General features: G+C 46.1%; 1 protein-coding gene across 4 annotated transcripts in view; it reads left to right on the forward strand.

The window, feature by feature from the left end:
* Positions 1-24,099, forward strand: part of NCAPD3 (non-SMC condensin II complex subunit D3) — a 55,465-nt gene that overhangs the window by 18,520 nt on the left and 12,846 nt on the right. For all 4 annotated transcript variants that reach the window (XM_084803633.1, XM_084803634.1, XM_084803629.1 and 1 more), the window contains 12 exons: positions 606-679; positions 3,606-3,740; positions 5,621-5,841; positions 9,218-9,413; positions 9,509-9,602; positions 9,740-9,855; positions 11,466-11,573; positions 12,177-12,291; positions 12,376-12,483; positions 13,553-13,791; positions 14,583-14,662; positions 21,065-21,202. In XM_084803633.1, coding sequence (XP_084659759.1) covers positions 606-679; positions 3,606-3,740; positions 5,621-5,841; positions 9,218-9,413; positions 9,509-9,602; positions 9,740-9,855; positions 11,466-11,573; positions 12,177-12,291; positions 12,376-12,483; positions 13,553-13,791; positions 14,583-14,662; positions 21,065-21,202 — 1,624 coding nt within the window. The remainder of the gene's footprint in view (positions 1-605; positions 680-3,605; positions 3,741-5,620; positions 5,842-9,217; positions 9,414-9,508; positions 9,603-9,739; positions 9,856-11,465; positions 11,574-12,176; positions 12,292-12,375; positions 12,484-13,552; positions 13,792-14,582; positions 14,663-21,064; positions 21,203-24,099) is intronic.

A 24,099-nucleotide genomic window follows, 5' to 3' on the forward strand; every position in this document is an offset into this window, starting at 1 on the left:
CAGGAATGAGGTGCCTGATGTGGCTGGCGCTTGGAAGAAACACTCCTCCAAGTGCCAGCAGGGTCACTTTCTCTGTGCAGAGAGCTCCCTGTCTCTCTGCACAGAAGAAGGAAAATGGGCAGGATGAGGGCAGATGACATCAGGGGAGGGGCTTAAGGGAAGCGGGGCTCACCTCCTTGACATCATCCAGTCCACCAGATTGGGCTGGGGGGCAATCTAGCCCCTGAACCAAAAATAGTATCCCGTCCTGGTTCATAGGAGGAGCCCTGCTGGATCATAACAAAGCCCTATCTAATCCAGCATCCTGTTTCATAGAGTGGCCAACCCAAAGCCTCTAGGAAGCCCACAAGCAGGGCTTGAAGGCATTAGCCTTTTCCTGCTGTTGCAGTACAGCAACTGGTCTTCATTTCATGTAGCCATGATGACAGACTATAGTGGCTTTAAAAAGGCGGGATTCCTGGCTTAAAGTGACATACAGCCAATGAATGCAGAACAGTTTGGATGCTTGAAATGCTTTTGTTAAATGCTGAATTCTTGTGATGTTTTGCTGAGCATAAGACCATTCCAGAACTCCTTCCTTCCTCCTTTTCCGCTTACGCCAACAGGAAAGGAGATCATGACCATGTTGAGGCTGAGATCTGGGGATCAGAAGACAAATGTTCGGAAATCTGCCCTTCAGGTATGTTCCTAGCCGCCTTCTGTGCTCCCAATACTGTCAGATGTTCTTTTAAAAGTAACCATTTGTGCCACAAATCGAAAAGGGATGTGTGAGAATTCCACCGATGCTATGTGCTTCATATAATTGCTCCCTCCAAAAGCAATTTGCAATCTGTTAGCAATTTCAGGCAGCATGTGCTGACAGGACTGTAGCTAAAATGGAGCCACCGAGAAACAAGAAACCCAAGTTTTGCAAAAGTGCAAAAAAAAAAAAATTTAGGGCAAAACAACAAGCCCGCCCCCCCCCGCCCCCCCCGTTCTTAGCCCAGTGAGGTCTGAGTATGCTTAGTGGCCACAGGAAGCTGAGTGTCTGCTGAAAGAAGGAAAACCTGGGGGTATCCCTGGAGAGGACATGGCTGAAACACCAAACTGCAGACTAGAATATCTTGTTGCAGATCCCAATAACGAAGAACAAGATTTCTGGATGTTAGAAAGAACTGCTTTATGCTGCATCATACCGTTGGCCCACTTACCACAGCACTGTCAACCGTGACTGTCAGCAACTCTCCAGAGTCTTAAACAGAGTTCTTTCCTAGGCATGTGCTCTGATCTTCTTGAACTGGAGATGCCATGGATTGTTCCACCTCTCTGAGTGTGTGCTTTTCAGGCATAGGGAGCTCCTTTGTGCCAGTTCATATCACAGAATCATAGAACAGTAGGGTTGGAAGGGGCCTACAAAGCCATTGAGTCCAACCCCCTGCTCAATGCAGGAATCCAAGTCAGAGCATCCCTGACAGATGGCTGTCCAGCCTCGCCTTGAAATGAGATGATTTCTCCATCTAGCCCAGTATTGTCTACTCAAGATTGGCAGCTGCTCTTCATCAGATTCAGCATCAGAGCAGGGGGTTGGGCTCGATGGTCTTATAGGCCCCTTCCAACCCTACTGATCTACGATCACACACAGACATTCCCAAGGGTCTATGATGTTTGGCTGGCCTTGCCAGACAAGGCAAAAATTGCAATTGCACTGCGGGAAAGGCAGGTGGGAAGCGTTCTGGCTTCCGTTGCTGCCACTCAGCGCTGGGGCTCTGAGCCCTAGCATTGAGCGGCCGCTCAAAGCCCCTTTCTGTTCCTTGAGAGACAGGAAGAGTGGGGTGTTCAGCTGGTGCGCAGCAGCTGAAAACCACCCCTCTCCAGTTTCCCCAGGAAAGACAGCGGGTTTCTGACGATGCTTGTTGCTGGGGCCCTGAGCCCCAATGCCAAGCAGTGGCCGAAGCCTTCCCAGTTTCCCTCCCTGCCTCTCATTCCTGTGGAGAAAGTCTCAGAGAACCTCTGGGTTGGGCTGATGCTTGGATAATAGTGGTCAGATCCTTCCTGCCCACCTAGGAGCTGGGGACGGCGGGAGGCTCATTTGCCAGGAAAATCCCCACCCACCTCCACGGCTTCAACGTTGGGAGAAAGGCTCGTCACTCATTGTGCTCCCCAGAGGGTGGTGTCATGGTCACCCTGGCAAGCACAGCAAGTGTAATTGTTGAAGCCTGGCTGTTTGCATCACCTGCCCCTTGGGATTGAACCTGTATCTTTCTCCATGAAAAGCAGATGCTCTAACACTGAGCTATGGTTCCTCCTTGCTGAGCCCCATCTTCATCCTCCCTTTAATTTGAAAACATATGCAATGCAGAGCAGGGCCATTGGGTTTGGGTAGGCTATACTTCTAAATAAACCAAATTATCCCAGATTGGTATTGATAATGACTGAGAGAGAGTTCCTGTCCCTGGAAGCAACATCGAATGATAAATGACTATGAAATGTGACCTTAACTGGGGCAAATCCTGCTGAGAGATTTATTACTATGTAATGAAATATGTAAGCCTGAATAAATCACTTTTTAACATTTAAACCCTCATGTTTAGAATATTTATAGTGGCATAATGGATTTGTGTGGCATGGTAATGAATTAGCGCACATTTAAATGCAGAACCTACGCAAATGGCAGTGGTGCTGAATATTGTCGCTTTCTGTAACTTATAACGTCAGAATAATCAACTTGTTCCAGCCCCCCCTCCACAGAGGGTGGCCGTCATCTGGGGAAAAGGAAGGCCACTGGCATGTTGGGTGTGGAATTCAGAGCTCAACTTGCTCCCTTCCATCACCACCCCTTTGTGTTCGCCACGATGGGAGTTTGCATGCAAATGCTACACCTCAAAAGCAAGTTGTTACAATGATCCAGATATTCTGAGCAGCATGTGTTGGGGAGATGGGGGTAAAGTACGTTCAATAAAAGGCAAGTCATTTCCTCCTTAATACAAAATGAGTCTTGGGGCTGCTGATCAGATTTATAATCCCTATGGGAAACCTGCCACAAACATCCTCCCCATGACACGTTATGCCTCTCCCAGCTATAATGCTTGCTACGAGGGCCATCACTATCATGGTCTTTCCTCTGATGGCCCCCCATAATAGTGTCTTAAGTAGTACAGCCAAAGCTGGGATCTCTGCATGGGAGGCATCTCTGGGGCAAATATAACATATTCTGGCCTTGCGCCCCTCTCCCTTCCCATCTTCCAAATCTTCCTAGTGTGTTTGGCACATCACTGTAAATACCCTTCTTTTGCCTTCCACTGGTTCTGTCCTATGTTGGGAGAATGAGTTCGCTATTCCAAGAGGTTGCACAATACGAGAGCGGAGGACAGGAAGGCCTGGTGTGCTATGGTCCATGGGGTCACGAAGAGTCGGACACGACTTAACGACTGAACAACACACAAATCCTTTTGTGGTTTTTTTGTTGACCATATCTTGTGCTTTTCCAAGGTTAGCTTTAGTCAAAGCTCACTGTTTTTTAATTGAATGCAGGTGTTGTGGATCGGCTTTTCACCAGATGTGTACGTACCTCTCTTGCATGACAGTGTTTTTCTGTGTTTTTGACACATGGCTTGTCTGCTGTCTAGGTATTGATGAGCATCTTGAAGCATCATGTGATTCCGTGCAGCCTGGAAGACTTGGCTACACTTCAGGATCGATGTCGTGATCCTGCCATCTCTGTGAGGAAGCAAGCTCTGCAGTCTCTTACAGACCTCTTAATGGTGAGGGAGAACTCACTGTCTTTGCTCCTAGGCAAGGCTGGGTAAGAAACTAACCCCCGCCACGTGCACATGAAATTTGTTGAATTCTTCACCTGAGCAATCCTCGTTCTGCGCTGATAAAAGATGAAATATGCAGACTGGGTAAACTTGCGTAACTTTCCCTAATTCTTTTTGCAGTCTTTATTCTTTTGACAACTTTATTGCTATTCATGGGGAGGATTTTGCTATTCATGGGGAGGGGCAAGGAGTCTTCCAGGAAACTGAGGCTCCATTCCCAACCATGGGAAATCTTATTCTGCCATCTCACTGGGTTTTGAAATTTCAGCCCACACACTCCCAGCATCTCTTTGCACAGCCATAAAGGCTAGAAACCTGCTTTTAAAAAGAAGCTGAGATTTTCAGCTGAATTCTGTTGCCAGGCCCTCCCATGTGGCTCTTCTCTTAAAGAATGGAAGGCTTTGACATGCTTCTTGCAGAGCAGACTTCCCTCTTTCTCCAAAACTACCTAATAAATTAAACTTTATGTGTATTGTATATTGGGCTTGGACCCAATGGTGTTCTGCCAGCGGAAGGGAAACCACTATCTGCTCCAGAGCATTGAGGGACTTCCCAGGGAAGATTTGGGGAGTGCAGGGTAACCGGGGGGAGGAGGAAAAGAGACAAGTCCCACTGTGTAGCTGGAAATCCCGTTGCACGAGGACCTCTGCTCGTGTGATGTTGGAGCCAAGCCTGTGTGTGTGTTCTGGCTCCCCACTATAGCTGTGATACTCATTTTTGGTTTCGTAACTTGGAAGAAATTTAAATGAAGGATTCTTGTGGCTTCTCTGTTTCATCTCAGACACCTGATAACATGGCATCTGACCATAAATCAGCTTGGACACAGCTTGCTATTGTAAGGTCTGCTGCAGCTCATTCATTCAAACATCAGAGCTATTGCTACGTCACTGCTTCTGAAAGGAGGAGGCAAGCCATCCTAGGCCAGCTGGGTGGCTGTGAAGTTCCATCTTGCCCCCCCCCCCCCGCCCCCTCAAGTCATGCCAGGGATCAGAACTGCCACTCTTACCAGATACATTTAAAGTGAGCAGAAGGTGGATCATAATCTACTGGTAGATCTGTGGGTGATCTGCAGTAGATCAGGGAGGGCTTCTGCCTCCCAGTTATTATTACCCATCAAGATTTGTATCTCACCTTTCAAGATCCAAGGGTATATAATAAAGCAAAATGATAGGCAAGGGCCATGTTCGCATGCAATGGTAGGCCAAGATTCCAGACAATCCTGGCTTACACTCAGCCTGTTGGCTTCTCCTTTCCTCCTGCTTTTAGTACAACCCACTGAGCTAGAAACATAGGAAGCTGCCTTATGCTGAGTCAGACTATGGATGCATCTGGCCCAGTACTGTCAACACTGACTGGCAGCAGCTCCCTAGAATTTTAGGCAGGATTTTCTCCTAGCCCTACCTGATGGCAGGGATCGAACCTGGGGGCTTCAGCATGCGCAGCAGGGGCTCTGCGCAGCGAGCTGCAGACCCTCATAACTGGTTAAACAAACCAGAAATGCTTTGTTCTGCATGTCGTCTGAACCCACGTGTCTCCCTTTACAAGCCAGGATTCATAAGCCAAGAACACTGCTTTACACCCCAGGTTTGTAAAGGGAACAACACACAAGGATCCCTGTTTCAAATGACATGCTAAAAAAAAAAAAAAAAAGACATTGAGGGAGCCATGAAGTTTTAGATCAAACTTCAAGGCTTTGAGACATCTTGGCCCGTTCATTATCATTTGGAGAGGGGAGTTTGCAGCTGCTTGCTTGTGGCATCTTAGCCTCTGAAATGGCTGTCCTCGCCTTCAGCTGAGTTCTGACAACATCTCGCTCATTTCAGTCTCAGCCAAACAGCGTCCTAATACAGAAGGCCTGGCTGATGGGAGTCATCCCCGTCATCATGGACTGCGAGAACTCTGTGCAGGAGAAAGCCTTGGACTGCCTTGACTCTCTCTTCCTGCAGCCCATTAAGCACTGTAACAGATTCAGCCATCAGGACAAAAGCCAAGTGCTGGCCTGGGATCTCCTCACGTTGTTCACCAAAGAGTGTCAAGAACTGAGGTAGGGCATGTAGCATCTCAGCATGTACAGGGCTGTGTCTAATCCTACACCCAGCTATTTGCATGCAAACCCTATTGAAGGTTTTGGCATGTACACGTATGTAAATTCCCAGCCTTTGATCATGGGAGCCTATTATGTCTGGGGCTGTTCCTTGAACACTGTGATTCTGTATTAGAGGAAAAAACACAACGTCTTACTGGGTGTGCGGGATTTGTTTTATTTGTTTAAAATATAAATGTCTATACCACACTTTTATAGAAATTCCCAGGTTGGTTTGCATAAAAGGGAAATACAGCTTCCTGCGAAGCTTGGCTTTTGTTTTTTAACAAGTAAAGTTTCTAACTGTTCAGAATGTGAGGCTATGTGTGTGTGAGTACATTTTAAGTGCTTTGCATGATTTCTTGCCACTCCCTGTGATTAGGAGATGCAGGATAAATAATAAATAGAAGGAATTTGTGTCAATAAGGAAATCGTGAGAAGCTGGAAATTGAGCCTGGGAACTTCTGCGTGCAAAATATGTCCTCTGCCTCTGAGCAACTTGGAGCAGCTTGGAGGCACAGCGCAACTGTGGGCATGCTTTCCACCCCACTCTCCAGCTCCAAAATAGAGACAGGAGGGTTTGGGGCTTGTTCTGCTACAGTGTGATTGCAGAAACAATCTGCTTCCCAGGACCTGGGGAGTGTCCCTGATCGTGCACCAAGTTTCAGAAGCACAGTGAAAGGTCAAGATGCTGCGCCCTGAAAAAGGGGACAGGATCCTGGCAATTACAAATTCCTAGTTGGTTACCAAGGCCAGTCAAAATGTGTGGACTTCTGATGATAAGGGGATCTGGGCCTACTATAGTGTCAAGATGGGAACTGCTGACCTGCTATTTACTATCTTTTAATGTAGCCCATTGCTTTTGAAAGGGCAAAGATTGTTGAATACGAATTAGAATCATGTAAATAAGAGAAGCAACCCCCTGTCGGTCTTTTAGAATGAAGCATTTGTCTTCATTCTGTTGCGCAACATGTTTCTTGTCCATGACTAAAAGCATCTGTGCTTGTCTTTTTCCAGACCATATAGGAAGCAGCAAAAGGGATGAGGTGATGCTTCTAGAATGACAAGAGCACATAATGTTGATTAAAGGCAACATATGTTTATTAGTTAATAGCATGTAACAGTTTTTGAAATAGAACTCTGGTCCATTGATCATGCTGCCTTACATTTTGCAGTACTGTCATAAGTCCTAATTTTGGCCCTTGGATAATATATTTGGCATTTCCATGTCGCCTACTGGATCTCCGAAGCGCCTCAGTATTTTCTCCCCATCATGAGACAGGCAGAATAAAATACACATATATACAAACAAGTTTTGGCACTGTAAAATAGGATGCTGGAGGCTGAAAAGCATGGAGGTAGCATATGGCCAAGATGAAGGAATAAAACCAACTTCTCCAACACGCCTTTATCCAGAAAAATCTTTGTCATCTGGGGATTGCATAGAGAGCTGTTGGAAAGTTTTGCTGTGCTAAATTTAGTTTTATGTAAGATGTGAGTTTTTCAAATCTGCCTCTGTAAAGTTTTCTGATAAACCCTTTTTGTTTGAAGCCACCACCTCATCCGTTCCTGAATTCCAGGCCACTGCTTCGACCACCCTCAAGTTTTCCGATAACCTAAAATGCATGCCTGATGGAATGACTTTGTCTGGGCATAACAATAAGCTATGGTTACACGAGCAAGCCTGGGTGAGCCCTGGATTTGTTCATTCTCCTCTCCTCTGGTGCAGCCACAAGGAGGAGAACAGCTTTCGCTTCTGTTTTCAATTAGCCACAGTTTAGTGTTGCATCTGAACCTTAAACTGCAGTTAGTCTTGTTGTTCAGTCGTTAATTGAAACATGCCAGTTTCATACACCGAAGGTTGAACTTGGCTTGTGTTCATAAAGCATAGATAAGACTAACTGCAGTTTGTCTGGATTTGGACATAACTGTGTCTGTAAAAAACGGAAGTGAAAGCTTCTGATATGCTCCTTGCGGCTGTGCAAGTGCATGGGGGCGGCCCTGGAGACCAAGGGTTTCCGTTGCATCCAAATGAGGCTGTGTGTGGACTACATTCTCCATCTGTGGGACTCTTTTCCTAAGATACAAAATATTAGACTCCTAAGGGGGGCTGGAGGGATTTCCAGATCTTGCAGGTAAGTGGACAATGCTAACCCTTCACATGGCATCAGGGCTCGTGTAGTAAAGTGTGAGCTAAGAAGACTCCAGTTCAATCTCAGCTTAGTCATAAGAAGCTGTCTTATTCTAAATCGATGAATAGTCCACCCAGCCGTCCCCAACTTAATGCCCTCTAGATGCTTTAGACTAAACTTCCATCAGCCTAGCTAGCATGAACAATCGTTGGAGGTTATGGGAGTTTAGGTCCAAAGCATCTGGAGGACACCACAGTGGGAGGGCTGTTCTAGCCCAAGCTGCTGTCTCTTGACCCGCCTGTGTGTGAGATTATAACGATACTGATGTACCTGTTTATTGTAAGGATTGGCAAACCAATTATATGAAGTGCTTCAACACTATACAAGCTATTTAAATGTCATGTAGAATGAGAGCTGAGTTTGGATGTAATGGTAAGCTATAGTTGAGTGTTTACTTGAACAAGCCTCAGGCTCATGAGCTCTCCTCTTGTTTTCTGATGCCATTGCAAGGGGATTTGAAGCTTTTGCTTCCGTTTTCAATGAACCACAGTTAGTTCAAACCCGAACAAACTGGTTAGCCTTGACGATGGTGTACGGAAACAAACCAATTTCAAAACATGGTTTCTGATCCGGCCTTGCTTCCCCAAACCATAGTTAAGACTAGCCACAATTCACACATAACAATGTGAGTTCACACATAACAAACCCCAGTTGGTTGAAAAGGGGAGCAGCTTGTGCCTGCACCAGATGAGTCTTAGCCTTGTGCACGCAACATGAAACTATGGTCTAGCGGTTGCGTTCAAACCCAGCTATTATGGTACAGTGAATAGCACGTTTGAACTAGGGAGACCCAAGTTCAAATCTTTCCCCTCCTGTGAAGCTCAGTGGGCTACCTTGGGCCAGTCCGTGTTTCTCTCACAAGGTTGTTTTGAGGCTAATATGTGAGAGTCCCATGTATGTTCCTCTTAAGCTCTTGAGGGGGGAGGTGTCGGGCGGGGATGATTTTAAGCTTACCTTATACTGGATTTTTTGTGCCCAGTGAGAGCTGAAGTGATGTAAAGTTAAGCCCCATATTTATAATGATGCCTCTTTGATCCATGTCACACATTACACAACACTTAACAGGCCCTGATGTTTAATACAAATTGGAAGTTGGCATCCTGCCCGACGGCAGTAAGGGCTGTTTGTTTTGTCCTCTCTTCCAGCCGTTACTTGAGCAAAGCATTCCACATATTGTCCAAGAAAGGCAGATTCTCCTCCTCGTTTGTTAACAGTGTCGTCTCCCACACGGAAACGGGGCGTGCTGCACCTGCTTGGATGCTGCTGGCAAAGGTGGCTGGCTCATCACCCAAGCTGGACTACTCAAAAATAATTGAAGCCTGGGACAGTATTGGCAGGCAAGTGAGAGCGGCAGCTATGTGTGTCCTTCAGAGGAGAAGGACTTTTCTCTTTAGCTGACTTCCAACTAAACATCTTCCTCTGGGTTCTCCAGGCAGCACGAAGCCAGTTTGGAAACTACAGTGCACATCCTGTGTGTGATCGGGAGCATTGCAAAACACCTGCCTAGCAGCATCCAAAACAGGCTGATGGGTAAGTGCCTCTCGCAAAGCCATGTCAGTGTCGTTTGGGGACCAGCTTTGCTTGGGGTCTGACCTGTGTCTCTCATCTCTGGAGAATCCTTTAGCTCCAGCATCCATTCACACTAGGTGTTTGGCCTCTGTTTTCAGATGATATCAAGTGTTGGCTGCAGGACTTCCAGTGTCCTCTCGAGGCAATCAGCCCAGCTGTCGAGACTCTACAGAAACTTTGCTTTGCCTCCACAGATGCCCCAAAAGAAACACTGGTGAGGTTCAGAAGGCCACCTTCTAAGCTGTGGATGTCACACTTTTTTCCTAGTGGTTTCCCTTCTTGAAACAGCAACTTCATCAAACAGCCTTTGTCTCTGCATCTGTGTTCCCATTTTCCACCTTCAGTGTAGGGCCAAATTAACTATTGTACTATGTACTCTACAGAGCACAAGCCCAGTGAAATGGGCCCCTTCAGTGGCTTATTTCTTGAGAGTTTCGCAATTTGAGGGGAGAGAAAAACTTCACCCATTTGGGGTTTTCTATGCAGATATTTCTCAGCTTTTTATTGGTGGTTCTTTCATCATGAATAGTGGTGGGAAAACGTACCCCAAATTGTTATTTTCTTGGAAAGTGATGAATTCATCTGTGTGATCTCGGATTAGAGTTCTCCTGTAATTCGAGATCCCGTTCTGTGTATCCGGGTTTTTGTGCGCATGCTGGATCAAACTGTATCTTGGGAGCTGATGTTTGGAATCTACTGCATCAGGCTGTCATACATCACCACGTGATGTACCCCTTCCTGATTAGTTTCCACATGGCCTTTCTACATAATGTTAACTTGCTGTCGCTGATCAGAACAAAGATATAGATCAGTATATGGAGATGTATACAACCTACATGGCTGTTTCTTCGAACATGTTTGGTTTTGTGGAAAGAGTTCAAACACCAGCCTTTTTAAGCTTGCTACAACACTCAGCATTATGAAGGCACAAGTTTTGACGAACAAGCTGAATAATTAAGAAATCCAGCGACATCACTATTCATGAAACAAATACCAGCTATTGACAGTTCACAAATGAAGGGGTAGACTGGTCGTTGTCAGCTTTGGATCATGCCAGGATGTTAAATCACAGTTTGAAGTTGACTTAATATCTTGGCTTGTTCCAGTTTCGGTTTGAACAAAAGAGGAAACTACGGTTAATTAGAAGCTTCCTGGTTTGATTGCTCATGAGACGAAAAGGCTGCGTGCTCATGCAAAAGGCTACTTCGTAGCATGTTAAGCTGACAGATCATCGCCCAAACCCGGCCAGTGCTGGGCTAGTTGGACAAATCATCTGACCTGATATAAAGGCAGCTTTCTAGTAGCCACAGAGAAGTGTTTGACCATGCTCTCAGTTCACAGGGAACAATGGTGAGTCCTAGCCAGCACACTTCAGTAACAAAGTGTATTGCACATCCCAGGACTCTCTGAAATATGCAGAGGTTCCATGATAACCATACCAGGGGTGGGTGGGAGGTCTTGGCAGACAAGTTGATGTAGAGAGGTTTCCTGGAAGCCAAACATTTTTGAAAATGGCTGCCTTGGGGTTAATGATACCTTGACCATTGTGGAAAACAGAAAATTTTATTACAAAATAAGTAATTTGATACCTATAGCTGTGTTTCCATATAAACATGCATCATTCTGGAAGGGGCTTCACAGCAAAGAAAAACTGCCAACCTTGAGAGTATGGTCAGGGATTTTTCTCAGTGGTGCTTTGAGAGTGCTTTTCTCTTTCAGTTTTGGGACTTCCATGTTGGGTGGGGAAGAAGGGGGGTGGTGAGGGGGAGATGTTCTGTTTCCTTTGCAAATGTTAAATTATCTCCCTCTGTCATGTTTCAACAGGAGCTACTGAACAAGATATTTGGAGATATTGTATCCGCATGTGAGTGCTGCATCTCGAGCATCATCCTCCAAGAGCATGGAGCAGAGCAGCTTCAGGAGGACATCTTGGTAAGTAACACCAGACCAGGGGTGTACAGACCATGTAAAATCCACTCTGTTTGTGTTTCGCGGATTGTCAGGCACCTTTTGTTCCATCATCCACTCACAGACAGATGTGAATTGCGCTTTTTTGTCATGCGGAAAAATGCACAAATTACGTAAGAGGCTTTGTAACAATTTACATAATTTACCTTAGTTCGTAACATTTAGCAGATTGTCCCCCATTCCATTCAACTTTTCCTCAGGAGAAATTTGCGCATTTTTCTACGAATAAATATGCGAAAAAATTCAGGAAAGTAAAACAAAAAACAAAACCCCCATCCGAAAGTCCATGGATTCCGTGTGGCCTGAGGGGGTCACTCCACAGCAGATTCTGCAGGTCGGATTCTTACTCCGAGCTCATTTTAGTCCGTCTCAAATTTCTCCAGCATCCCTAGACCGAACAGAGCACTAGTGTTCTTAAATTCTGTGTGTAGGTTTTGTTGATTTTTTACTAGCCCAACCTACACGCTAAACAAGGGATGGTACAGAGCTAGCAACTTGTACTGCAAGCTGTTTTAAATCTCCTTAACAATATTCTCCTTTGACTACGGTACGTCTTCTTTTTGGCAGGTGAGACATCTCTTCACCTTGGGTGAGGCTGCCCAGCTGTGCCCAGCCAAAGTGGAAAAACGTGTCTTCTTGTTGATACAGTCCATTCTGGCTAGTCCTGACATCATGGAGCAGAGTAAGGCCTACCTGCCCCTTTGGCTTGCTATTATCTACTGACATGATCCTCTGCCTACTTTGAGTCCCCTGTGCTGTTTTCTAGTGTCCAGCCCCTTGGATAATGAGGATCTTCTACCATCTCAACCACTGTCCCAGTTCAGAGGCTCCGTGATGCCTTCTGTTGTCCGAGCACATGCGTTCATCACGCTAGGTAGGAGTTTTCCTTTTAGGCACAATGCCTTGCCATCTGCCATTTCTTCTCCTCCTTCCCTGATATACACTGATACCATGTATGGATTTATTTTAAGTAGGTATCCCCCGCCTCTCCCATCCATCAAGGTTCCCCAAGGTGCTTTAACGCCAAGATCAAAGCAGTCCAGTTTTAAAAAACCACAGTAGAAACAGCAGTATAGTAAAAAGTGGCAGCAAATTATACAGTGCAGCGAGAACAAGAACATCAGAAGAGCCCTGCTGGATCAGACCAAGGGTCCATCTAGTCCAGCATTCTGTTCACAAAGTGGCCAGCCAGCTGCCCACAGGAAACCCACAAGCAGGACAAGAGTGCAACAGCATCTTCCCATCCACGTTCCCTGGCAACTGGTGTACATAGGCATACTGCCTCCAATACTGGAGGCAGCACATAGCCAGCAGGACTAGTAGCCATTGATTGACTTCTCCATGAAAGATAGGGCAACGAATGTTCTGAGACATCAGCTGCCATTGAAAGGGTATTCACTGAAGTTTCAGGCAAGTCTGCCTTGGAAGGGAGTTCCACAATTTAGGCAATCCTACGTGGCTACCCGGCAGTCTCCAAACTCAGAGGCTGCCAAGTATCCAATGTAGAGCAGGAGGAGAGCCCAGAGTACCCGTAAGGGAACCTGGCTTTTGACAGGAAAAAAAGTTGCCCACTCCTGGTGTGGTCTAGAGCTAGCACCTAGAAGGAGCGTGGTAACTGGTTGTGTGGTTCCACCCTCTGCATTCTGAATAAGCTGGCAGTATAAGCCCCAGTGAAGCAGTAGATCCCTTTTTCCCCCAGAGAGACAGCGTAAACCCTTGACTGGAAAATCTAGCTCCTCTTTCAAAATGGTAGATGGTATTTTTTACTCCCGTTTCTCCCTGTGGTCCTTGAGCTGCTCAATCCCAAGGACCTATTATTCCTGGTTCACTCCTTCTGTCTTGGTTTTGTTTGCTTTTGTGTTGCTTTGGCTGTGCTTGCAGCATTGACGAGGGGACCACCCTGGTCTCTCAACCCTGATCCTCTTCTCCTTACTCTGTGACAGGTAAGCTTTGCCTGCAGCATGAGGACCTGGCGAAGAAGTGCATTCCTGCGCTGGCCCGAGAACTAGAAGTGTCGAAGGATGTGGCCGTCCGCAACAACGTCATCATTGTGATGTGCGACCTCTGTATCCGTTACACCACCATGGCGGACAGGTACATCCCTGATGTCTCCATGTGCTTGAAGGACCAGGAGCCTTTCATCCGGAAGCAGACACTCATCCTCCTTACCAACCTCTTGCAGGTGAGTAGAACAGATAGACACCAGGGGCGCTTGTCTGTTGTCCAAAATCTTGATGGGCTGCACACTGGTTCTGATGTCGACTACGATGTATCGTTGCGGTATGCTACAATTCCATTAGAGAGCAAGAAAATTATGTAACTCAGTTTCCTGAGATTCTCTTTCATCTTGTTCTGTAAAACAGAACAGGTTCCTAGCCTTCATGGTGTGAAATGAGAGCCAGTGTAACTGAGTGCAGGACTTTGGAGAGATGTGGGGTCAATTCCCCACTGCCACCTTGAAGCTCAGTGGGTGATAGTTGCTAACTCCTGTTTCCCAGCTTAACCAACCTCACAAGGTCATTGTGAAGATAAAACTGGGAAAGGGACCAAGGGTGAGATGAAATGTATTCTAAAAGATTAAAGATATGCTTGAGAAATGCGTGGGCAATACCTGCTGAAGTCTCAGAAGCTAAAAGGTTTGGCTGGATATGATTTCCAGTGCGCTATTTGACTCCTCCCTAGAGCTAGCCAAACACAGGGTAAAAATTGCAGAATAAATTAAGACACTGGACAATGTATACGGGTCATAGGGTTCAGCTGTCCTTGGCACAGGTTTTGGATTGCCATTACCCAGTTCATTTAGCATTTTGTATGTGCAACCCCTGAAAATAACACGCAACTTCATATGTTGCCAAAAAGGGCAAATCCAAGATTTACAGTGGAAGTCGTCAGGTTTGTACATATGCTGTGACTTCGGGTGTTCTGTCATCTGAGTTGTAACTGAAGCATGTCTGTTCTCTTGTTTTGGAATAGGAAGAATTTGTGAAATGGAAAGGATCCCTCTTCTTCAGATTTGTCAGTGTTCTGGTGGACCCAGATGAGGACATTGCCAGGTAAAGAACCATCCCCCTGATGCAGGCCATGGTTAGAGCTCAGCTCCACTTCCATATTCTGTTGAAATCTGAATAAGAGAAGATCCTAACTAGGTCTTTTGATACTTAGCTACTCTTCAGAACAGCTTTGAAAGTGGGAAATGTTCCTTTTGTGCTCCAGCATCCACAGTCTCTCCCAACAATCACAGGAATTGGCACTGCATGACAGATTTATCATCCTGACAATGTTTGCTGCCTTGGTTCGTCTCAAAAGCCACACTTCTAGTCCTCCAGGTTTGTGAAGGTAGACGTGAAAGTGGGTGGTGAAATCTCACCAGTCAGATTTTAGGGGTTTTTTTACTCTTTCCTTTTGTTTTTTAACACCTCAAGCGCATTTAGTCCTTTAAGACCATGGGCAGGCAGACATCAGACTTGTGGGATCTTACTTCTTTACTCAAACCCCAAGATACACCAACCGGTGCCTGGTGCAGAGAACATACAGTTGGAATGAACAAATGTGTTTTGAGTACTGGAACTGAATGGAGCTCGGTGTTGCCCCAGCCGTGGGCATTGAACTCTTAGGTTAGAAGTGCCAAGATAGTGATAAATCAGACTCAAAGGTTTATTTACAAGGAGTACTTTATTGGGTAACTTACAGCACGCAGGCGTACCCAGTGGTTGCATCAGACAGCTTCTCTAAACCCCGTGCCACTGGGTCAAATGGGTTTTATACCATACATGTCAGCAACGAGGCAGCGCAACACTAGCAAGCGCCCCTCGCGTTCATTCCCAGCATAGGCTAGAAGTGTGCGGTTCTCAAGCACAGCCACTGTAAACAAACTTCGCTTCCCAGGCAGAGTGCTTGATAAGGCTTTCTACTCATTAGTGAGGAATGCACTGAGAAGGCTGTTATCAGCCTTTTGATGCATCTGCACATGCTCAGAGGCTTACTAGTATGGGAATTGGAGCACTAATGAACTTCAGCAAGCATTATGGATCTCTAGGCCGCTCTAACACTACAGGTGACTTGGCTATGCTCCTGGGCCCAATACAAGCTCGCAGTCCTTATGCAGAAAAATCCACTCCCAGTTACCCCAAGCTTTCTTTGCTTCAGCAGTATAACTTAAAAGGGGGCATCATTTTTATCAGTTGCAGACTTGGAAGCAACTACTTTACACCCAGCTTTTTTTCCTCTTTTGCCAGCCCCACATTTTGTTTAACATCCAACTTGAAGAATTCTGGAGAATTAGTGGCATTTTAGTTGGTCCTAATAAAGGTATTGCCAATAAACCAACATGGCTGCCGGGCGTGGGGGCATGCACATCTCCAAAGTGCCGAGATGCTTTTGGAGGGACTTATGTGAAAAATGTCGCAGCTGGTGGAAGCGTAGTATCCCTGGAAAGTCCATGGGAATGTTCAGTTACATCTTTTAACCCTTTTCCCCATATGTATTGCCTTGAGAAAAATCCCAGAGACACGCCTATGGAGGAAAACATGAGGTTGGAACCAGCTTATAGAGAAATAGGCCTAAAACGATTGTGTTTCAAAGGTGGCAACCTACTTTGCTTTCCTCACAGGGTCTGAATTTGGGATAATATTTTCCCAGGTTTCTCCAGCAGGTGGGGGTATTGCCTCATCCTACTTGCAAGTTCTTCCTAGGCGCGCGCGCGCACACACACGCACACGCACGCACACAATGTGTGTATGTATAAAATACATTGGTACTTGTCACTTTATGTTGGGGCTGTCCCCTGGTTAAAGAAGTAGTCTATTAATTGTATGACTCTTAGGCAATCAATTAAATTTGCATATGAATAAAAGCAATAGTTCTGGAGCAAAGCTCAAAAGACTTCCTTCGTTTTTGGGTCCTGCACATATGCATTGTAGCTGACATTCGCTGAGAAGATGTGAAGAGAAGACACCTCTTCTAAGGTGGCATTTATCACTTGTAGTTTTTTTATAACTGTATTAAAAGTATTCCTTTAAAAAAAAATTGGGCTGCTTAAAATGAGGCACTTTTTTGTTGGTCAGAAAGGTGTTCATAGATTTAATTTAGCCAATTAAACATGATAAAAATGCCTGCAACCAGATTAGATTAAAATAATAACTAAGCGCGCATATATGTATGTATGTAACAATTTATTGGATAACAGCAAACATGAATAAGATGGTCATACGTGTGTATCTTTAGTATCTCACTGAAGAGTGTTGCATTGCCATACAAAGCCCAAAGTGTCTTTCTACAATGTGCTGTGTATGCTTGGTAGTCTCATATTCTGAGTATTGTCACTGTCTTGCGGTAGGAGGCGGCGGTCCCAGCTTAGAGGAGGTCCCTACATAGAGTCTGAGGCAGTCCAGGATCAAGCAAACAGGGTTCACATCAAGATCACAGCACCAAGCAAGGATGCGTACAGATATGAAGTCACAGAGCAATCCGGCGTCTAGGCCAGGAAGGTCAAGCAAAGAATATACAGCACCAGGCAGGGAAGAGTCCAAGCTCAAAGTCACTAGGCAACCCAGTGTCTCCTTACAGCAGGGCCAGTGGAGGGAGGGCCAGGTAGTCAGAGACAAGGAGATCAGGGACTAGAGCTGGTATAAAGATGTTCTTCTGTCAGCCCTCCCTGCAGAGAACTGAGGCTTATAAGCAGATACTTTAAGAGCTCCACCCAAAGCTCAGCTGCAGCACATCAGAGGCTTCTAGAAGTCCTCATGAGGAGGGCCCTATTTCGTAGGCTTTTACTCATGAAGAGCCCTCTGCAACCAGGCCTTCATTCTTACAGGGATTGTTCTGGCTTGCCCCTTGAGACGTCGCCACTCTTGTGGGCAAGGTGGTCACTCAGCCTCCACCTCAGAGACAGAGCTCCCCTACTCTTGCAGGGATAGACATGTGGCCATCTCCCCCAAGGGCCCAGGCCCCTTCTGGTCCACCCCCAGTCTCCTGGGATGGGCTGCTCCTCAGTGAGGTTTGTCTCTGGGAACTCTAGCTCTTCCTCTGAAGAGGATTCCTCCGGTGGAGGCAGGACAGTCATTGTCCTAGCTGATAGAACAGCACCAAAGTCTTCTAGACTACTGTTAAGATCTCAAACTGGCCATGTGTTTTTAACTGTCCTGCCCCAGGCATTAATCACAGCATAAGCTGCAATTCATGGCACATCTGTATGAGCAGCTGCTGATCCGCATTCCCCCCCCCTCTCATATATATGAAATCCCTTCCATCAATCAGATCCTTAACAGTTTCTTGTATATTTTCTTCATTTGGATAGCCTGCTTACTTGGGGATAACATCTGCAGGATTTGTTTGATGAAATGGGGTTAAGAGTAACATCGGGGGATTTCTCTCTTCCACTTTCCTCCTTTCTAATGCTGAAAAGGGATGTTCTGTGTACATGGAGGGCCCTGTGTCCTTGTTCCTTCTGGACATATTGGTCCAGGATCCCATCCCTTGTTGTGGCCAGATACCACATCAGCACAGGGATTGCAGGAGTTGTTCCCTGAGGCTTCCAGACTAAGGTTAGAAGGTTTAATGGCTGTATGGATGGTCTCAGGATTTCATTGATTAATCAATGGGCTGTGAGTTAAGGACCACTTCATAGGACTTTAATTACAACATACACTTCTTTACATAAGAAGAGCTCTGCTGGATCAGACCAAGGGTCCATCTAGTCCAGCATTCTGTTTGCACAGTGGCCAACCAGCTGTCAACCAGGAAACCACAAGCAGCACACAAATGCAACAGCACCCTCCCACCCATGTTCTTGAGCAACTGGTGTACATAGGCATACTGCCTCTGGTACTGCAGGTAGCACATAGCCATCAGGACTACTAGCTATTGATAGCCTTCTCTGGGTATTTATCTAACCCCCTTTTAAAGCCATCCAGGTTTGTGGCCATCGCTACATCTTGAGGTAGCAATTTCCATAGTTTAACTATGCACAGTGTGAAGAAGTACTTTTATTTTTCCTGGATCTCACACCAATCAGCTTCATGGGATGCCCTCGGATTCTAGTAATATGAGAGAGGGAGAAAAATGTCTCCCCCTCCACATTCTCCACACCATACATAATTTTGTACACCAATACCATGTCTCCCCTTACCCTCCTTTATTTCCAAACTCAACAAGCCCAGCTGTTATAACCTTCCCTCATAGAGGAGATGCTCCAGCCCCTTGATTATTTTAGTGGCCTTTGTTCTGCTATTGGTTCTGTTAACTAGAACGTCTAGTAGGTTGATGTTCTGAGCATGAATAATCATGGCAAAAGACACACAGTTTGTGACCGTGATGGTGTATGTTGGGCTATGCCTCTTCCACTGCCACCACCCCATCTCCCATATAGAGGTTCCATCGCTACGTAAGACAAATATCTTCTTTGGACTCACCCTTAGCATCACTTGTGAACATGCCCTTAAAAATACCCAGGATTATCTGGAGATAGGCATGTGTGAAATGCACTTGAGGTGTTTGCATACCCAGTGAAATGGTAGGAATTGCCTTATTGGGTTAGATAAAGGTCCATCAGAGTCCTGTTCTTTCCAGCAGCCATCTAGGGACTTCTGGATGAAGGCAGTCACCATTCCCCTATTTGTCTTCAGCATCCAGGACTCATATATACTGCTTCTGAATATGAAGGTTGCATTTAGTTGACCATGGCCAATTGCTGTTGTTGGACTTCTCCGTCAGCAATTATCTTAGCCTTTCTTAAAGCCACCTAAGTTGATCACTGTTGCTACATCTTGTGCCCAAATGTTCCAGAAGTTTAATTACACATTAATTTGTGCGACTTTAATTTTACTCCTCTGTATCTCAGTCATTCTTCAACTGGCAGGTTTTTTTCCCCCTCCATAGCAGCCTGTTTTATATTTATGCTGAGATCATAGCAGTGAATTTATTTTCCTGTGGAGCTCATCAACATTGCAACAAAAAGCTGCCCAGCTATTCATGGGCTACTTTCAATAAATACCCACACATAGGGGGCAGGTCATTTTATTAAAAACGCTCCTAATCATTGTGAATTCCAAACTGAGACTCGGGCCGGAAAGACCAGATCTCCTTAATAAGATCTTGCTAGCACGAGCGACTGCTAGTTAATTATCACAAACACTGTAATTACTGTCGGTGTTTACTGTTCAATTGAGTTATTTCTCTTTAATTATGTTGAATTATAATTAGAAGCAAAATTGCAGGATGGGCCCTGAAAGCTTTTCAAAGGAGTCCCGGGTAAGAAAACGGCATAAAAATAGACCCTGTGCTTCTTAAACATTTTGGCATTTAAGCAAGACTCTAATGTGAGAGGGGCTACAATCTGAAAGGGGCCCTTGTTTCATTTGGTGTTAGTTTTGGTGCTTCTGTGTCACTCAGCCGGTTACTTGCAAAATGCTAGGAGTTCACAGTGTCATCAATCTATAGAAAGGTTGGCCATCAACTTGGTCACAGTATTTCAAGACGAGGGTTAAGTGCCTGTTAATCAATGTGTGAACTGTGCTAAGAATCAAAATTTTGCACCGATAAGATTGGATTCACATTATGCAAATGAAGCAAGCTTGCATACATTTGCATGATGAAGCAAGCTGAGGGGAGGGGCTTCAAGCTCTGAAGGCACTGAAACATCACCCTTGGAAATCTTTCTTGGCCTCCTCACCTTGTGTCCAAGCTCTCATTAGCCACTTCCCTTGGACTTTGGAGACTATTTATTATTTTATTATGACATTTATATCCTGCCTTTTTCCATTTTGCAAGGAACCCTGGGTGGCATACATGGTCCTCTTCCTCTCCATTTTATTCTCACAACAACCCTGTGAGGTAGGCTAGGCTGAAAGTCAGGGACTGGCCCAAAGTTACCCCATGAGCTCCATGGCCAAGTGGGGATTAGAACCCGGATCTCTTGAGTCCCAGTCCAACACTGTAACCACTAGCCACACTGGCACTCAACTGTGCCACCTTAGGAGCTAGGAGCTTGCTTTTAAAGAAAGAAAGAAAACAACAGCTGCAGTTCTCAAGACACTGAATTTTTCACCCTCTGTGCTTAGTACCAGTAGCTCTGATTGTTCATAGTTCAGCCTTTTCTATTCCCCTGATCAGCTTAAATTAGGGAACTCTGCACCAGGTACATTTTTAATGTGGATGAATAGATACCATATATCTGGGCCCTGGAAGATCATGCAGTCTCTCTAGGCAGCCTGTCCTGTTGCTGTACTGATCTGATGATTAAGACGTTTTTCCTGTTTTAAGCCTGTTGATCATTGGGTCTGAGTAGGCCACTGGTAGCCAAGGGCCCAGTGTCCGGCCCTAACATAGTCGCTAATCCCAAACATTCCCCCACCCCACCCCCAATAGATTTGCACTGCGTACGGCCCTTCTATAAAAAAGTTGCTGCCTGGAGCCTGCAGACAGGCTTTCTGAACCACTTTTCTCGGTTTCCTGCACAGCTTCGCCAAATTCTGCTTAGTGCACCTCCTGCTCAAGAGGAACCCGGTGATGTTCTCCCAGCACTTCATCGAGTGCATCTTCCACTTCAACTGCTACGAGAGACATGAGAAGTACAACAAGTTCTCCCAGAGTGAGCGGTCCGTGAATTTGCCTCTCTTTTCCTTGACATTAATGGCTTTAGCGTTTAGTGGTGAGCGGGATGGCTTGCTGCTGCCAGCAAGTTTTCCAGTGAGAATGGCCGACAATTTATATGTAGTTCCCCTTTTATTAGGTAAATGCCAACTCCCACAGTTCTGTCGTACTATTGTGTGACCAAGAAACAGATCCTGAGCTGAGGCTACGCAGATGAAGAGGGAGGGCTTACGGAGACTGGATCAGGGTTGATTCTTGATGGTCATGGCCCCGAGGTGTAGGATGCAGGGTTAGCCCCACCCCAGGGGGCTGTCCTAATGCACCCACCCCCAAAGTGAATGGCTGGCATTTGCTCTTTTGGAGGAAAGTAAAGCACTGCGCTTGGGGACACCAAGCAGCAGGGCCCAACTTGCCCTCTACCCCTCACACTGGGTGACCGGCATTTGCTGACTGGGAAGGTTCAGGGGTGGGAAATGCATCTTTCTTGTACGCATAGACGCATTATTGCTTCTTGCAGTACACAAGCCCTTTGTCTCAGCATTTTGCTAGCAGAATGCCAGTGCCCCTGTCATTGCGGAATGTGAGGCAAATGAAGGGCCATGGAAAGCTGAACAAAGTAAGGGGAGGAAGGTGGTTTGGTGACAGTTGGAGGGAGAGAAAATGCTGAAGAGAAGGAGCTGAGGCAGAAGGAAGAAGAGAAGACATAAGAAAGAGGAAGAGAGTTAATATATTGGAGGAAACTTTATGATCAGGACCGACTTATCCACCTAATTGTCAAGTCACTAACACCATTCCCATGTAAGGAGCAGTGTTTCGGGGCTGGGTCGCTTGTGGGTTGGCTGGTTTGTTCATTGTTAAAATTGTTGGCAGGACTTGTATCCAATATGAGATACTGCTAGTCGTGAGCGTCAATTGTCAATCTGCCTCACCACCTCCATGGTTGAGAGTTGTGTGTATTATGCTAGCAGCCTCTCTTTCTCCGCTTTGAAGGCAAAGTATGTGCTAGCCCTGAAATCCCTTCTGCATCGATTGTGCGTGTTGCACGCTCTGAATAGATCCAGAAGATGGCTGTCTGTCTGCATGCAAGCAGTGTGTTGTTCCCCCAAATGTCATTTCCCCTAATGGGGGAGGTCATTAGGGGCTTGGGGGTGGGGTGTCACCAGTACACTGATGATGCTCAGCTCTACTTCTCCTTGTCATTGGAGTCAGCTGAGGCGGGGAAGGTGATGGACCAGTGCCTGGAGGCTGTAATGGGCTGGATGAGGGCCAATATACTGACACTAAATACTGACAAGACGGAAGCTTTATGGATTGGTGGTTCCCAAGTCCGGGAAGTAGGTAAGCAACCTGTCCTGGAGGGGATTGCACTTCCCCTGAAGGAGCAGGTGCGTGGCTTGGGAGTACTCCTAGATCCATCCCTGTCACTGGAACCCCAGATGGACTCTAACCCGGAGTACTTGGGGCCAACTTCGGCTGATCTGCCAGCTACTGCCTTTCCCGGACAGGGATAACCTAGCCACAGTAGTACATGCACTGGTAACTTCCCGATTAGACTACTGCAATACACTTTATGTGGGGCTGCCCTTGAAGAAGACTCAGAAGTTAGAGCTAGTGCAAAATGCAGCAGCTAGGCTGCTGACAGGAACATCTCATAAAAATCATATAACACCAGTTTTAAAGGAATTGCACTGGCTGTAGGGATGGCGGAGAAATTTGCTGTGGACCTCAGTGAGGCCGGATTCAAAGATATCTGGAGTCCACAGCGGAATGGCACCACTCACCTCCGACTCCCTCTGGAATCCTCCAGAGCCGGATCCTCCCCACGGTGTCTAGGTTAAGCGCCAGCGATACGGCCAGCCACCATTGCTGTGCGGTATTGCTAGATTTAAGGGCTGACTCCGGATGCATCCACTACACCATTTGCGGCTGTAAAGCTCTTAGATTAACCTAAATGCAGCCGTAAATAGATGCATTTAGCTTAAACTAAGGGCTTTACGGCCGCAAATGGTGTCCACGGTTTTTCCCACGATAGGCTAGCCTATTGTGGGGGAAAACACAGATGCAAATGGCGTAGCGGACACCATTTGCGGCCGTAAAGCCCTTAGTTTAAGCTAAATGCAGCCATTTACAACTGCATTTAGGTTAATCTAAGAGCTTTATGGCCGCAAATGGCATAGCGGACACCAATTGCGGCCTTAAAGCCCTTAACTTAGCGATACAGCATAGCAACGGCAGCCGGCCGTATTGCTGGTGATACAGAGCTGGCAGCCGGCTCCGCAGAATTGTCACGGAGCAGAGCCAGCCAAAGAGGATTCTGCGGGAAGGGGCGGATTGCCTCTCCCCACGGGTGGATTCCCCCTCAGAGCAGCAGGTAGGGAATCCGCCCATCCCTAACTGGCTGCCAATACGCTTCCGGTTGGAATTCAAGGTTTTAGTGATGACATTTAAAGTCCTAAGCAGCTTGGGACCTCGATATTTCAGGGAGCGCCTCTCCATATATATGTCTGCCCAAGGACTGAGATCTTTTGGAGGGGCCCTCCTCTGCATCCCACCAGTGCGGGACATACAGTATGATGGGATGTGGGAGAGGGCTTTCTCTGCTGTGGCACCCGGGTTGTGGAATGCCCTCCCCTTGGAGGCCTGATTGGCGCAGACGTTGGTCTCGTTTTGGCGCCAAGTTAGAGCATGGCTTTTCACCAGAGCCTTCGAGGAATAAATGCATTCCCTAAAGTAGCACACTGTTTAAACTGTTTTATTGTTTTAGATTTTAATTGATATTAGCTTGTTTAATGTTTAATATGTTTTAGCTGTTTTAATTATTGTTTTATGCTGTTTAAACTGATTTTATCTATACGCCACCCTGAGATTTTAATGATATAGGGCAGGATATAAATGTTTTAAA

The sequence above is a fragment of the Heloderma suspectum genome, chromosome 6 (genome assembly GCF_057233095.1).
Source record: "Heloderma suspectum isolate Gila_16-S chromosome 6, 16-S_ref, whole genome shotgun sequence".
Lineage (NCBI taxonomy): Eukaryota > Metazoa > Chordata > Lepidosauria > Squamata > Helodermatidae > Heloderma > Heloderma suspectum.